Genomic DNA, 15,568 nt, shown 5'->3' with positions numbered 1-15,568 from the left:
GACCAGAGAAGATGAGGGCTCGTAGGGCGACGGCTCCTAGAAAATAGCCCGGTTTGGTGCCTTGTGACCACGGCCCCAGTGGATCATTAGCTGAAGATTTCGAGTCCCGTAGGTAGTTGGCGCAGGGTCTCACAGCGGCTCCTGGCGGTTGTGAACAACTTTCCAACTTCAAGAACTTTCCAACTTCAAGGGCTCCAGGCAAGCTGCCTGGCCCGGGACGCACCCCAGCCGGCTCGAGTGAGCTGCTGCCCCGGAAATGACGCGCTGCCACGCTGGCCGTGCGGAAGTGGAGATGGCGGAGCTGTATGTGAAGCCCGGTGAGCACTGCCGGCGGGCCCCAGCGCTGGGTCCTCGCCCTGGCGTAAGCTGGGGGCAGTTACGGCGCGGGGTGCGGACCCTCTCTCTCCTCAGCCCCAATGCAATCCTCTGGGGGGAGTCCTGTTTTCGCTTCACACGTCCCCTCGCCTTCGCAGGCAACAAGGAGCGCGGGTGGAACGACCCGCCGCAGTTCTCATACGGGCTGCAGATCCAGGCTGGCGGACCCAAGCGCACACCCCTCACCAAGAGAGTCGCCGCCCCCCAAGATGGATCCCCCAGAGGTGCGTGGGGGACCCAGTGCGCGGAGACGGGTGGAAAATGGGCGGTGTTTCTAATGGTAAATGTTTAAGATGATGGATATGCCAGTTAACATTATTTTATCATTTCACAATGTGTATGTACATGTATCGAAATACCATGTTGTACCCCATAAATGTGTACAATTAAAATTTGTTTTAAAGAAAGTGGGCGGTGCCAGGATAAGCCTGTCTTGAGGGCCTTTTACTCTCCTTGGAGGACTCCCTGAGGAGTGTGGTTGGGTCCCCAGTAAGGGTCTCAGGGCAGGAGTCACTTTTCCGAGCCCCCTTTCTGCTGCTCTGGTCAATAAATGGTACATTGATTTAAGACAACTCTCTCTATGCTTTCATTCTAGGTGATCTCTTCCAGATCTGTGGCTTTTAATACAGTTTTTATTCTCAAATTATTTTCAAATTTTATTTCCAACCTGGACCTCTTCCCAGAAACCCACAGTGGTATATCCATTTGACTATTCTACTTCTTCACTTGGGTATATAATAAGCATTTAACATGCTGTTCATTCAGTCAGTCACTGTTATATACTGAGCACCTACTATGAGCTAGGCACTATCTAAAGGTGAACTAGACAGCAGTGAACAGACAGAAGGTCTCTGAAGTCCACATTCTAGCATTGGAGATGACAGACTGACAGATGAAATAGTGGTAAGGGTCCTGCAGAGAAATAAAATAGGGTGATGTGATAGACTGGGTAACTAAGGTGTCTGAGGGGCTTAAGACGTTTAAGTTGAAATCTGAATCATTAAAAGTCAGCCACGCAATGATCAGGCAAGAGAGCATTACAGCTAGTGCTTAGGTCCTGAGATGAGAACAAATTCTGCCAATTCAGAGACTGAAAGAGTACACAGTGACTAGAGCATAGTGGGTTTTGTAAACTATAAATAGATAAGGAGTTTATATTCGTTTGTTTTTGTTTTGTTTTGTTTTGGCAGCTGGCCAGTACAGGGATCAAACCCTCGACCTTGTTATCAGAATATACTCGTATTTTAATCTATGTAAAGTCAGAAGCCATTGAAAACTTTATGTAGAGGAGGGTGGCCTTTCTCCCTTAGAACTTCCTAGGCCAGTAAGTTGGCTGTGGCCCTAAAAAGGGGCTTAGGTTTGGTTCTTTCTGCATCCCTCCATTCTCCACACACTTTGCACTGTAGAGGAATGATAAAAGGCAGGGTTTCTTAACCTCAGCACTATCGATATGTGGGGCCACATCACTCTTTGTTGTGGGAGTCTGTCCTGTGCATTGTAGGATGTTTAGCAGCATCCCTGACATCTACCCAATAGATGCCAGTAGCACCCACCCAGTTGTAATTGCCAAAAGTGTCTCCAGACATTTGCCCTATGGGCACAATCTCCCCAGCTTGAGAACCACCAACTGATTTACATCTTAAAAAGATCACTGTGTCTGCTGTGTGGAACACAAGGTTTTAGGGAAGACATGGAAAGACAAATTAAGAGGCTATTATGGTAATACAGGCACAATTTAATGATTTGGACAAGGGTGGGAGTAGTGAGGGCGGTAGGAATTGGATGTATTTGGGATATGTTATGGAGAAAATCAGTAGGAATGCGTAGATGTAGGAGGAATCAATATAACCAAAATTTTTTGCATGATACTAGAAGACTGCAGGATAAAGATTTTGGGGGGAGGGGAAAACCAAGCTTTCTGTTTTGGCCATGTTTGGGCTGCTCTTTTGGGGAGAGGTCTAGACCAGAATTATAGAAATGAGTCACCATAATCTGGATGGTATTAGATGTCATGGGCCTTAATAAAATTAGCTAAGGAGAGGATGTGGATAGAGACCTAAAGAGGCTTAAGACAGAGCCCTAGGACCCTCTAGTATTTCAAAGTTGAGGTGAGAAGGAATCAGCAAAGGAAACAGAAATGACCAAAGAACAACACAGGAGAGAGTAAAATCATGAATAAACAGTGATGAATGCTGCTGAGAGGTCAAGTAAGGTAGACAAGGGACCACTATATTTGACAAATAGCAATTACTGGCAACCTTAACAAAAGCAGTCTCTGGGGAATGGTGAGAACAGAAACTCAGATGGAATGGGCTGAGGAGAGAATGTGAAAAGTGGAGGGAGTGACTATAGACAGCTCATTCAAGAAATTCTGCTGTGAAGGTGCAATGGGAAATTGGGCAGTATCTGAAGATGGAAGGTGAAGTAAAGGAGGGTTGTTTTTCACAGTATATACTACAACCTGATGCATGCTGATGGGATGGTTCAGTAGAGAGGGAGAACTGATGATGCAGGAGAGAAGGGATAATTGCAAGAGGGAAGTTTAGAGACACTGGGATGCAGAGTACAGCTGGAGAGATGGTTTTTGATAGAAGCAGGAACCTTTCATCTATTACTGGAGGAAAAGTGGCAACAGATGCAGATGGGTTAGAACTAGTAATAGGAAGACTAGAGAGTTCCTGTTTTCTCTTATGAGGCAGAGTCAAAAGTAGACAGCAGGGAAAGGAAGGGGGAGAAGGTGGAAAAGTTTAGAGATGTGAAAATAGTTGTTCTGAAGAGTGGAAAAAATAAGGCATAGTGTCCAGGCAATGCACCTTTTAAATACAAATTTAAAGTGGCCATGAATTTAAAGTGTAAAACCATCAATATGGTTCTGTTTTTCCTCCCAAGTGCAGATAAGTTGGGTTTAACCAGGAAAGTGAGACAGTGGGAAGAGATAAAGGATTTAAGAGTGTTTATACTAAAGAATTGATTTTAGTGCACCACAAAATTTGAGTAGCTGAGCTGGAAGGGTAGAAGGGGTAGGTGACCAGATTTTGGATAGTGTTGTTGTGAATGAGGCAGAGGGGAATGAGAGGCTGAGGTAGACTGGGTAAAACTGATCATCGGAGATGAGGAGGTCAAGTAACTGTGAGGCCAAATTATTAGATGAATTAATAATCCTTGTGGACATTGATGCCTAAAAGTAAATTCTTGACTTTTCTCCTCTGGTTTTCTTTCTCAGTTAGTGGTTCCCCTTACTAAAGTCAGAAACCAAGAGTCATCTTGACTTCTCTGTCATCCCCAGTCCACCAAGTCGTGTTGCTACCTCCCAAATAATTCGCAGACCACTTCATTTCTCCTCATGTACTCTTTACCCTAGTGTATGTCAGCATTCTCTCTTTCCTGGACTACTCAGCCTCCCAGCTGGTGTCCCTACCTCCATTCTTGACCTCAAAAACTGTTCTCATCAATTTTTCAGAGAGCGTACATCTTAAAAAAATAAGTTTGGTCACCCCTGCTTTTATGAACCTCCCGTGGTTTCCCAGTAGCATCAGGCTCAAGAGCAAACTCCAAGGCCAGGGTCGGGACCTCTGCCTACCTAGTAAAAGCTCATACTACTTTTTTCAGTGTCAATAATTTCCACCCACATAGGCTTCATTTCTGTCACTTGAACAAATTAAGACATTTCCTGACTCTTAGGCATTGCCCTTACCTCTGGCTATTATGTGTCCCTTCAGTTCTTCATAGCTGCACCTGTCTCATCCACTAATTCTCAACTGAATAATAAAAACAGCTTTGTGAGTACTCTTTGCTACACAGTAATCTAGCAACCGTACTTACAGTCTTAATTTTTATTGTAATCCTGTGAAATAAGTGCCATTACTATAATATTCCCATTTTACAGAAGAGGAAACCAAGCTTAGAGGTTAAAAGTAATTTGCTAGGGCCAGCCCGTGGCTCACTCGGGAGAGTGCGGTGCTGATAACACCAAGGCCATGGGTTTGAATCCCTATATAGGGATAGCCGGTTAACTCTCATGGGAGAGTGTGGTGCTGACAACACCAAGTCAAGGGTTAAGGTCCCCTTACCGGTCATTTATTTTTTTTTCTGACCGATAAAGGGATTGCAACCCTCGGTATGGTGTGGTCCACACCACGCTCAGCCAGTGAGCACACCGGCCATCCCTATATGGGATCCGAACCCACGGCCTCGGCTCTCCCAGCGCTGCACTCTCCTGAGTGAGCCACGGGGTCGGCCCTACCGGTCATTTAAAATAAATAAATAAATAAGGGCTGGCCCAGTGTGCGGCGCTCCCGCCGAGGGTTCGGATCCCATATAGAGACCGGTCCGCTCACTGGTTAAGCGTGGTGCGGGCGCGACACCGAGGGTTGCGATCCCGTTACCGGTCACGAAAAAAGACAAAAAGGAAAAAATAAATAAAAATAAAATAAATAAATAAATAAAATAAAATAAGTAATTTGCTGAAGGCCACATAGTGGGTGGGCTGGGATAAACTTAGATGTCACCTCAGGAGGCCTTCCTAGAACACTTAGTCTAGGTAGGTCCCCCATCACATAATTCTCTTTATCACATAATACATTTTCTTTGTAGTATGTAACATAATTTGGTAATTTTCTTGTTTTCTTTCCCCCCTCCCTCTAGAATTTAAGCTCTCTGAGGTCAGGAACCTAACTTGTCTGGTTTACTTTTCTATCTTTAGTGCCTAGCACTTGTCAGGCACATAGTAGGGACTTCATAAATATAGTTTTGAATGAATGAGTTGTCCCAGAGAGCAGGCCTCCTGAGAAGGGGTGAATTTAGAATTGAGCTTATCTGTTTATGCCATGCTGCTTGATCCTACTTTACCTTTTCAGTCCCCACTTCAGAGACTTCTCCTAGGCACCCACCACCTTTGAGTAAGGCTCCCAGGCCCCCAACTGTGGGGAGTTGTCCTGTTTCCAGTGTGGAACTCACAACTTTCCCAGTCATCGACTCTGAGGCTCTAATGGAGGATGTGCTGAGACCTTTGGAACAAGCACTGGAGGAATGCCGTGGCCACACGATAGTAAGCCCTGGCACACCAGGGGGTGAGGGTGGGAGTGGGGTGGAGAGGGCTCCCATCCACAGCCAGATGTGGGTATGGCTCCCAAAGGTAAACCCTTTGACCTTATGGGCAATGGCTCTTAATATTTTTAGAGGTATGGACCCCTTCAGAATCTGCTGAGGCCTTCCCAGAAAAATGAACAGATTATTTCAGGAGGGTACACAGGACTTCTGAAGGCCAGTCGTAGAAGAGGTTTGTGGGAAAAAGAGTTGAATTCAGTTTCCATCAGTGAACTGATAACAGGGAATTTTATATTGTGCTCAGTCAGAGAGAGAAACCCCCTTCTATCTGTAGTATTTTCTTTTTTTTTTTTCTTTTTTTTTGTCTTTTTGTCTTTTTCCGTGTCCGGCAACGGATCGCAACCCTCAGTGTTGCCCCCGTACCGGACCGGGGACCGGCAACGGGATCGCAACCCTCGGTGTTGCTCCCGCGCCTCGCTCAGCCAGTGAGCGGGAACCGGTCTGCATGTGGGATCCGAACCCTCGGGCGGGAGCGCCGCCACGCTTCCCAAGCGGCGCACTATCCAGTGCGCCACCGGGCCGGCCCTATCTGTAGTATTTTCTAAGTTCTCTGAAGCCAAGCAATCTCAGGAATGTCCTAAAAGAAAGGGGAAGCAGCATGGTAATTTCACTTCAGTCTTAATTTCCTTATTTGTAAAGTAACACTATAGGATAAGCTTTGAGAGTCTGAGAAGCCCCTGAAATTTTAATATTCTAGCCATACACGCATTTTTCTTGAGAGGAGATCCGTAGGTTTCATCAGGTTCTCAGTGGGGCTTCTGACCTTTGCATAAAAAACCAGAACTCCTAAAGATTAAGTAAAAGTTTCTGGGCCAGAAAAAGCAGATGCTTCCTATGTGGTGCTGCCTTCCCCCTCCCTCACATTGGGCTGGCAACACTTATTTGGAGGGGGCTTCTGTCTCTTAGAAACAGGTATGTGATGACATCAGCCGACGCCTGGCACTGCTGCAGGAACAGTGGGGTGGAGGGAAGTTGTCAATGCCTGTGAAGAAGAGGATGGTTCTGCTGGTGCAAGGTATGGGTGGGTTCCTTGGTACAGCCTAAGTCCCTCATCTTGCCATGATTGGCTGAGCTGCAGTAGGTGCTGCGATTTTGATTGATTGGAAGGGGAGGCATGGAAGCTGTCTCTTACACAAGGCTGCTTGCTCAACCCTGTCTCTTCTCAGAGCTCTCAAGCCACCAGTGGGATGCAGCAGATGACATCCACCGCTCACTCATGGTTGACCACGTGACTGAAGTCAGTCAGTGGATGGTGGGAGTTAAAAGATTAATTGCGGAAAAGAAGAGTCTGTCTTCAGAGACAGAGGCCAGTGAAGAGAAATCTGCAGCCACAGCTGAGGAGAACCAGACCATACCAGGCTTCCCACAGACTCCATAATCCTGTGGGTTCCCAAGACTCATCTCACATCATCTCCTATGCATTGGAATGGAGGCCTTCTCTCACTCAGTTCCCTCTTACCACCAGGAAGAGTGTCTGTCCTATTGGGCCTGACCCATCTCTCTAGGAAGAGGTCCCACCTGGGCCACAGGAAGACATCTGTTACCCATAACATATGCACTTCAATAAAAACATCTCAGTGGTAGGCCCTGGGTAAGAGATGAGCCCTTCCTCTGCCAAATTAGTCCCCTCTGGTGTCAACTGTCCTGCTCCCTGCAAATCTCTGCTCTCCTTTCTCCACTCATCATGAAGGGCTTTGCTGGGCATGACCAAATTGCTGCCTGCCACCTTCCCCAAAATTACCAAAAAGCACATCTCCTGGGTGGAGCAGTCCTTCTCTGGATGGTTTTGTTTCAGCATGAGAACAGACTCAAATGGCAAGGGGAGATTTTTCCCTCAAAAGGAAAGACTCTTCTGTTTGCACTGTATCACCCTTGAGGTATATAGGTGCTATAGAGATTAAAACCACAGTGAGTGGGGTTTCTGCTATATAAATAGAAGGAGAAAAAGACCAAATTACTGAAATTTGGGGACATGTCTCAATCTGACTCACTAAATAAGCTGCTGCCTCAGTTTCGGGCTTCCCTAAGATCCCTTTTAACCCTTTGAGAACAGAGGTGGGTGGAGCGGGCAGATACCATGCTGTGAGAAGGGAGGGTACAAGGTTTTTAATGTTGGAAACAGGGGTATTGGTACTTACAAGGTGGGAGGCAGAAAAGGCATGGGGTGAGACTGGTGATGGCTGTGGGCTGGGACAGCACCTCTTTTCCAAGAGCCCTGTTTTAGAATGGATTGGGGAGGCCCAGTTCCAGGAAGGCTGCTTCCTGGAAAGACAGGAACAGCCCTAGGCAAGGACCAGGCTATCGCCGTTTATGGTTTGGCAGCTCCTGGACCCTGCCCCCATATCCTGCCTCAGGCTCTAATTGCTGCTGGAGGTGGGCCCAGTGGAAGCTGGAAAAGGACCTGGGGCCTCTGACCTTACTTAACTAGGCCTGCAAGGCTCTCAGCTGTGTGGCTGAGATGGAAGATCAGCATTGAGGAGAACACTGGAGCCAAGGCATTTCCTTAAATGTTTACTAAGCAGCCAGAAGGTGACATACTCCATCCCCCAGTCCCAGCCCCTGAGCATTGAGGGCTGTGGGTTGGGAGGAGTGCCTACAGACCAAAGAGAAAATAGAGTTATGGGCTTGGCAAGTTGCCCACTCCTGTCCCTGGTAATTTAGCTGTCTCAGAACTAAAGGAGGCCCAGAACCAGCAAGTCACTCCCTTCCAGATTAGATGAGGTCAAGCTGGCCTTTGGATATCCCAGGAAGAGGTGGTGGCAGCAGCAGCATGAGGGATCCCTCTATACTTGTAACTCCACACATGGAGGTCATCTGCACTGGATTAGATGTCCATTTCAAATTGTGCGTCATCTGGAGAGAGAAAAGGCAGGAGGACTGGTTGCTGGTCTGAGAGAATGCAGGCTCAGTGTGAGTGTAGAAACCCCTCTTGGAATTGAACCCCCACTACTTTACAGTGGCATTTGAACTCAAGGGATTGGGCATTTCTTAATTTTAGGTCCTGCTTTCCTTACCGGGTATCTCTTCCACTGTCTCCTTCTGCTCCTTCAGCTCCTCCAGCTTGGAGGGTGGGGCTGTTGGAGGAGTTGTGACTCCGGGAATCTGAGGAAGGCAGCAGGGGGGTGTCCGGGCAATGGGTGAGTTTTTGCACTCCAGCAGTAACTTTCGGTCGTAGATGATCCTGGTGCCTGTCAAGGGTTAGGGGCTGAGGTAAGAGTCAGGAGCTTGGGTACAGAGGTGACTGGAACCCCAGACACTGGCTCTTTGGAGACAGGTGCATCACATTTTCCTGTGTATCAAAGAGCATCTGCCCTGCAGCCCAGCTAGAATCTCAACTGACAAGCCTTCATATCACTTAAAAGACTTCCATGCCTAACCAAGATGTGGCTAAGCCCCATAAAGCAAGTGGGGCATCCCAGCTGGTCCAGGCAGGGGCTTTAGGTCTAGGGGAGCTTCAGGTCTTGGCTCTAAGAGGAGCACCAAACTTGGAGCTCAGGTACTTCAGGCTGCCCCTCTACTGCTCTGGAACTTCCTTGGTTCACAAAGCGGGGATGGGGGAGAAGCCCTCCAGCCTCAACTGGATCAAGAAGCAAAATAGCAGTTGTGAAAGGTTTCACCTAGTGCTACCACCGAGGCTCTCCTCTCCTACAGGTTCTCCCAACACCATGAAACACTGGGACGTACTGTTCTTAATAACCCCTCCCAACTACGCAGCACAGTCTAGCCAAGAGGAACTTGGTCGCATAAGGGCCCCGCCTTATTCTTGACCCTCCCCTCCGCCTCCAGGTGGCAGGAACCCTAGGGTCGGTAGCCCAGCAGCTCGTGATCCCAGGCTGCTCACCCAGACGGCCGCACGTTACCCAAAGCCCCTGCCTCCAACTGCTGTAGCCGCTCCGCAAGATCTGTTGCTTCCTATTGAGGCCACGGCTCCTACTCCCAGGAGGTAAAATCGCGAGGGGCGGGAGTGTGAGCAAGGGTCCCAGAACCCAGACCACAGAGAGGAATTTCAATCCAGAACCGCCCGGAAGCTAGGATCAAGGCCTTGTTGCATCACTTCGAGGTTTTTGGGTACTGAGCCTCAACTCCAAACATCCTCCCCCAAAGATACATCCTGCAAAGGGGCCTGCGGACGAGTCCAAGGCCCACACCTCCCCACCCCCGCCCAGCGACAGCACGCACGCGCTAGTTTGCTCCCGGCTTGCGGACCCCTGGCCCGGCCCGCTGACCTCCCGGGGTAGTGGCATATAGCGTGCCCCCCGGCATGGTGCTGTAGCAGTCGGGTAGCCGGTCCCAGCCCCCGGGGATCGGGAAGCTCGTGGACGTGGACATAGCGACCGGGAGAAGCAGGAAGGCAATCGGCTGGTGCTGAGGACGCGCAGCGTAGCACTGAGTCTAAGGCGTACTCAGCCGACCACGTGCGGCGGCTGGCAACACTACTAGGACAACGTCACGCCCGGGGCGGGCCAGCCGCCATCGCTCAACCTGTTAGTCCCGCCCTACTCCCTTGGGAGCAAGCCCCAGGATTGGCGAAAGCTGGAAAGGGGTTCCGAGTCCCCACCCCCGCACCCGCCTCCAGTTCCTCGAGTTTCCCCTGGCCCAGCATTGGCCAACCTGCCTCTGAATGTGGCTGCCCCTCAGCTATTTACTGTTTACAGATGTGCGTTGGGGGCAGGTGGGATACTGCACGCCTTGCTGCCCTGTATTAATACACTCATTTCTCTCAACAGTTTTGGACAGTAAAGCACCACTATTAGCCACATTTTACGAACAGGAAAATAAGTAGGGAGGTAAGTCACTGGTTCAAAGTCACACATCTTGTACGAGGGGAAGCTGGGATTCAGACCTGAGTGTATCTGATCCTAGGGCCGGGGCCCTTCAGCACATCTGTGTACTAACGCCCATAAACAATCAGTACAGGATGAAAAGTGCCTTGAAGGCCTGGAGTACAGCAGGAAGTGGAAGGCCAGGGAGGACACAGGTGGGCTTTTTGAAGAAGCAATAACTGGACTAATTAAAGGATGAGTAAAAGTTGGGAAGTAGGGGAGACTACAGCCAAGACATCATCGGTGAGGAACCCAGCCCTTTGATCTCTCTGCCACAGCTAACTAAGAAAGGGCAGGGAGGCTGGTGAGGAGGGCTTGGTCTTTAGCTCTCTGCAAAGGAATATCAGAAAGAGTCTAGCCTTGGAGATAAGATTTTTTGATGTAAGCCCAGTGATGATAAGCCCTGAGAGAGTGCTGGGAGAGTTCAGTACTAAAACTAGTACCTATAAAGACTAAAAATCTCGATATTGTCTAAGTTGTCCTCTGTTTGGCTTCCTCAAAATCACTACTGCACCCTCCCCCTCCAAAATTATAGACCATCTGACTGCATGCATTTATCAATATTACTTCACCTCTGGCTTCATCAGAATTTCCCTTAGCTCTAATTTCTTCACTCATTTAAAAAAAAAATTTGTATTTTATAAATCAGTGCTTTTCAAACTCTGTGCATATTAATCATCTGGAGATTCTGTTAAAATGAGAATTCTCACAGAGTAGGTCTGGGGTGAGAATGTGGATTTTTAATACAATTCCAGGTAATGCACATGCTGCAGGTTCTCAGAATCACACTTCAAGGAACAAGGGTATGTGTATTTTATTGTTCCAGAAAAGGTTTTTGAGCCTTCTTCAAAGTGTGCATGCCTAGGGGCCGGCCCGGTGGTGCACTGCTACAGTGCGCCGCTTGAGAGCGCAGCGGCGCTCCCGCCGAGGGTTCAGATCCCACATACAGACCGGTTCCCGCTCACTGGCTGAGCGAGGCGCGGGAGGAACACCGAGGGTTGCAATCCCGCTGCCGGTCCCGGTCCGGTACGGGCGCGACACTGAGGGTTGCGATCCATTGCTGGACACGAAAAAAAAAAAAAAAAAAAAAAAAAAAAAAGGAAAAAGTGTGCATGCCTAAATGAAGTGTCTTAGCAGTGCTGGAGGGTAAGGCTTGGGAGCAGATTGTGGAGAGCCATCTATGACAACTCAGCTTTTAAGCAAGCTGGGGAAGGAGTCTGATAGGAGGAGGGAGGATGGGGTAGAGGACAGTGAGACTAAAGGTGGGGAGTCCAGCCTAGTGAAACTAGGTGGACAAAAGGGCAGTGGCTGTGGGGATGGAGAGTAGTGGATAAGATTCAGATACACAGAGGAAGGATAAAGTGATTGATTAAGGGTGGGGAGAAGGAAAGTGAGATAAACTAGGATAATTTCCAATTTTCTGGCTTGAAAGTTTGTAGCTAGGAGTACCAACTAATATAATAGGGAAAACAAGAAGGGGGCATACCTTATATTAGGGAATGAATAATGTGTGTGGAAGGCCCAGATAGAGCACAGTAAAAGAGCTAGATATGTTGGTCTGAAGTTCAGGAGGAGAACTCTGGGATAGTGATTCAGATTTGGGTGGAGTGAAATCCAAGAGTGTGATATAGCATCACCAAGGGACAAGATACAATGTAAGAAGAGGCCTGGGCACAACAATATTTATTTACTGGGTAGTAAAGGAAAGGGATTCAACAAAAGAGTCCAAGAAAGACCAGTAGGAAATAGAACTAGGAGAGAAGTGTAAAAGGTTTTCAAGAAGAATCAGTATGAAGTGAAGTCTTCCTTCTACTAATCTCTACTACAAAACAAAAGCAGCAGATACTACTATTATAATGACTACTGCTTGCAGCTAACTTTTCTGGGAATATTGTGTCCTATAAGGTCTGGGGAACAGGAGAATAGGTTGCTGGTGTTAAGAGAGAAAGCCAGATTCATTATGTATGCAACCTTGAAGAAGGAACAAGAATTTAAATCAGATGGTCAATACTAATTACTCATTAGAATATGGAAGCTTTAAAAAAATACCTAGGCCCAGGCCCCACCCCCAGAGATCTGATTAAACCTATAAGGAAATGCCAGGTCTCTGCTACCAGGCAAATTGCTTTGGGCTCACACTAATGCCATCACAATGAAACAGGAAGTGAAAAGTAATTGCAAACTAGGTTTGCAATCAGATTATTTGATTTGGGATTTTCTATTCCAAAGTAGGTCTTGAAGGCCAGACTCACGCTCTTTATTGGAGGTAATCTTATCATACAAGTTTTTGATACTTAAAACCACCTTTCTCTCACCCATTTCCTACAGGAAGAGCGTAAAGGTTGAAGGAACCTGCCTGTTGGCAAAGGACAAATCATTGAGGATAAATAGAAAAGGCAGCATTATCAGAGCCCCTCACCCCAGGACAGGGTCCACTGGGAAGATGTCATAACCAGCCAAACTTCTTGGTTTCTACTCAGGGAACAAGATGTGCAGAAGCTGTTTTCCTACAGGCTTGTTTGCCTCTTCCTGGGTTTACAATGTGGTCCAAAGGTCTTAAACAGTGAGGGAGAACCACGTATAAGTACTTCTCTCTGTTTGGCTTGAAATTATAGTACAACCAGCCTTTCCTCTTTTTTTTTTTTTTTTAATTTAAAGATGACATGTAAGGGGATCTTAACCCGTGACCTTGGTGTTATCAGCACCACACTCTCCCAAGTGAGCCACGGGCTGGCCCACAGCCTTTCCTCTTCTAAAAGCTAACCCAGACTAAAGCTGGTCCCCTCATATACCAGTTTTGAGGTTGGGAGGATGATTTGGCCAGAATCTACATAAACAGATGGAACCCATGGTTCCAAGTCCTGAGATTTCTTACCTGTGGTTAGGAGAGACCACCATTGGCTGTCCAACTCTCTTCTTCGGTCTGGTTAGCTGAGGTGATGGGATTTCCCCTTTGAGAGCACAGACTGAAGGAAGCAGACTGGCCTATAAAAGGGCAAGTCAGCACACTGTAGCCACAATAAGATTAAAGGGTCTTAAAATATCAGTAATTTTATTGGTGGTGGAATTTTATTACATTGAACAATACTTGAAATAGATGGGTCCAGAAACCTTGATGATATAGTTTTATTCCTTGAAAGAGCAATTACTCTTATGGGATTTGGTCTCTGCCTTAGCAGGATGTTTCCTAATGACTTGAGGGCTCACTATGGATGTGCAAGGCTTTCTTTTGCCACCATTAAAATCTCAAAATCAATACAGGCCCCCACAACAGCAGGCTTTTGATTCCACGAGAACTAATGCTAGGCGCTCTCAAACTTCAGCACTGTAAACATTCTAATGGCTTCTAGTTTTCCATACCTTATATTTCTCATTCATAAGAAAAAGAAAATCTGTGTTAGAACCAGAAGGATTTTTTGAGTTCATTTAACTCCAATTTCATCTTCAGAAGAGGAAAGCGAAGCCCAGAAAGGTGAAATGACTTGCCTAAGATCATATAGCTTTAAGTGGCAGAAATGAAAATAGAATTTAGGCTTCTCTTGTTCTACTGTACCCATGCTGCCTCCCCCCGTATCCCTTACATATTTTGAAAGTAATTAAGTTCTTACCTGAGCTAGGTTTTATCCAATGTTCAGGTAGGTAAAATAGCAGTAAAGTAATGCCAGGAAGAGGGAGGCAGAGGAAGAGATTATAGCAGTTGAAATTGGGTTGGGAATAGGCTACCAGGATCCAAATAGAAAGAAAGGCAGTGCTGGTAAAGAGGGAAGGGAGGAGGGTATCCTAAAGAACTACTCCCAACTGCAGAACTCCTGTTTCTTACTAATTTTCCTAGGGATTTCTCATAATTGACTACTTTCTCTTCATGGGTTCTTCTAGTTCCTGACCTGAGATAAAATTTCTCATACCGCTATCTTCAAGGTGCAGAATTTAAGGGCTCCTCCAGACAATTAAAATGTGTTGTAGATAGTTAAAACAGAACAAAACTCACCTTTTTGTCCCACTGAATAACTTACTTAACATTATCTCTCACTAGTGTATATTTTATCGAGAATAGTTTCGTTGATTTCACTGATTTTAGGGGTTTTATTTTGTTAGTGGTAAGTGGAAACAAGATATGTAGGTGATCCAAGGGGTCTTTTGACCCCAACAAGGTCAGGGGGGGTCTCTTGGAAATATGTGATGTTGTTTTCTACCACTACAAAGGCAGCAGCTTCAACACTAAGTGATACTTTCCAAATCCATTCAAGATAGAAAATAAGAAATGAGCTTAAAGAAGCTTTTTGTATGTAAGATAATATGGAAGACAAAAGAATCAGGTTATGTCTAACATAAAACAAACACGGTGTGTCTGATCTGGTGCTTCAGGACCTGAGCAGAGAAAATTAAGAATTCCTGTTGGTATGAGAGTAGAAAAGTGCCGCTTGTATGGTTCGGCCTGCAGTTACTACTCTTTTTCTGTGCATCCTCCTTTGCCTTGATATGAGTTTTGGCTTCTCTATCAGCCCCTCAAATTTTCTTGTTTTCTTTTTTATACTGTATATACAGAAGACCAGGAAATTCAACTATATTAAAACATGAACAAGTTGATGACTGTACACTTCAGTGGATAATTTTTCCTTCTCTATTGCATCAGATTCTTGGCATAGCCTACGGTTTTGGCTATTCCATTGTTCCTGTGTTTAGCTTGTTAAACATACTGGCTCTTCATACTTGCGGTCATGGGACTAAGCCCAGAATTAGTAACATTTATAAACACCACTCAGCTAAATCAACAATACATCAGAATGACAGGAGCCACCTCCCTCTTATGTCCCAACTCAAATAAAATTTAAAACACCTATAACCAAATTTTTTAAACAAAAAAGTCAGGAAGCACATAAAGAACCTGAAGTTGATGATTTAGGTGTCCCTAAGTTTCTTCAGTGATATCTGATTTAAATCCAACTGTTCTTATTAACATACTCATGATCCATAGAGAGTAAAACCTATCAGTGGCCTATTTTCTTAAGTCAGATAAGACACACTGCCAGGGATTGAAACTTTCTCACATATAAAATGATATGAAAGACAACAAGGGAACAAGGAATGTCTAACACAGAATTAATAGGTAACTAGTCTTAAAAGTGCTTTTTCAAGGCAATCTAAAAATGGACTCTAAAGTGTAAAATGTGAGAGCCTGTTACAAATATAGTATTAACAATCTCACGCAATATGATTGTGGATTGGGTGGTACCTGCATAACCACTGAAAGGATCACACCCCAC

General features: G+C 46.2%; 2 protein-coding genes across 2 annotated transcripts; one reads left to right on the top strand and one right to left on the bottom strand.

Annotated features, from left to right (window-relative positions):
- The first annotated feature begins 197 nt into the window (after positions 1-197).
- Positions 198-7,080, top strand: SRA1 (steroid receptor RNA activator 1). The gene is made up of 5 exons (XM_008574330.1): positions 198-317; positions 474-599; positions 5,232-5,422; positions 6,388-6,496; positions 6,648-7,080. Exons 1-5 carry the CDS (start codon positions 257-259, stop codon positions 6,857-6,859), a joined length of 699 nt encoding a protein of 232 aa, XP_008572552.1. The 5' UTR covers positions 198-256; the 3' UTR covers positions 6,860-7,080.
- Positions 7,081-7,977: 897 nt separating this feature from the next.
- On the bottom strand, positions 7,978-9,881 carry EIF4EBP3 (eukaryotic translation initiation factor 4E binding protein 3). The gene is made up of 3 exons (XM_008574323.1): positions 9,708-9,881; positions 8,496-8,669; positions 7,978-8,334 (listed from the first exon to the last, which is right to left on the bottom strand). The coding sequence occupies exons 1-3, from the start codon at positions 9,808-9,810 to the stop codon at positions 8,306-8,308; spliced, it is 306 nt and encodes a 101-aa protein (XP_008572545.1). The 5' UTR covers positions 9,811-9,881; the 3' UTR covers positions 7,978-8,305.
- Between the last annotated feature and the right edge of the window lie 5,687 nt (positions 9,882-15,568).

The sequence above is a fragment of the Galeopterus variegatus genome, unplaced genomic scaffold (assembly GCF_000696425.1).
Source record: "Galeopterus variegatus unplaced genomic scaffold, G_variegatus-3.0.2 Scaffold1032, whole genome shotgun sequence".
Taxonomy (NCBI): Eukaryota; Metazoa; Chordata; class Mammalia; order Dermoptera; family Cynocephalidae; genus Galeopterus; species Galeopterus variegatus.
The sequence above is the reverse complement of the archived record's forward strand: the minus strand, read 5'-3'. Positions and strand labels throughout refer to the sequence as shown.

Bases quoted from the DNA above. Each gene is read 5' to 3' on its own strand.
- SRA1 (XM_008574330.1), top strand. From the start codon at position 257: ATGACGCGCTGCCACGCTGGCCGTGCGGAAGTGGAGATGGCGGAGCTG. The intron at 318-473 runs GTGAGCACTGCC...TCGCCTTCGCAG, and splicing joins GGAGCTGTATGTGAAGCCCG to GCAACAAGGAGCGCGGGTGG. The intron at 5,423-6,387 runs GTAAGCCCTGGC...TCTGTCTCTTAG, and splicing joins AATGCCGTGGCCACACGATA to AAACAGGTATGTGATGACAT.
- EIF4EBP3 (XM_008574323.1), bottom strand. From the start codon at position 9,810: ATGTCCACGTCCACGAGCTTCCCGATCCCCGGGGGCTGGGACCGGCTA. The intron at 8,670-9,707 runs GTCAGCGGGCCG...AACCCTTGACAG, and splicing joins ATATGCCACTACCCCGGGAG to GCACCAGGATCATCTACGAC. The intron at 8,335-8,495 runs GTAAGGAAAGCA...TTCTCTCTCCAG, and splicing joins GACAGTGGAAGAGATACCCG to ATGACGCACAATTTGAAATG.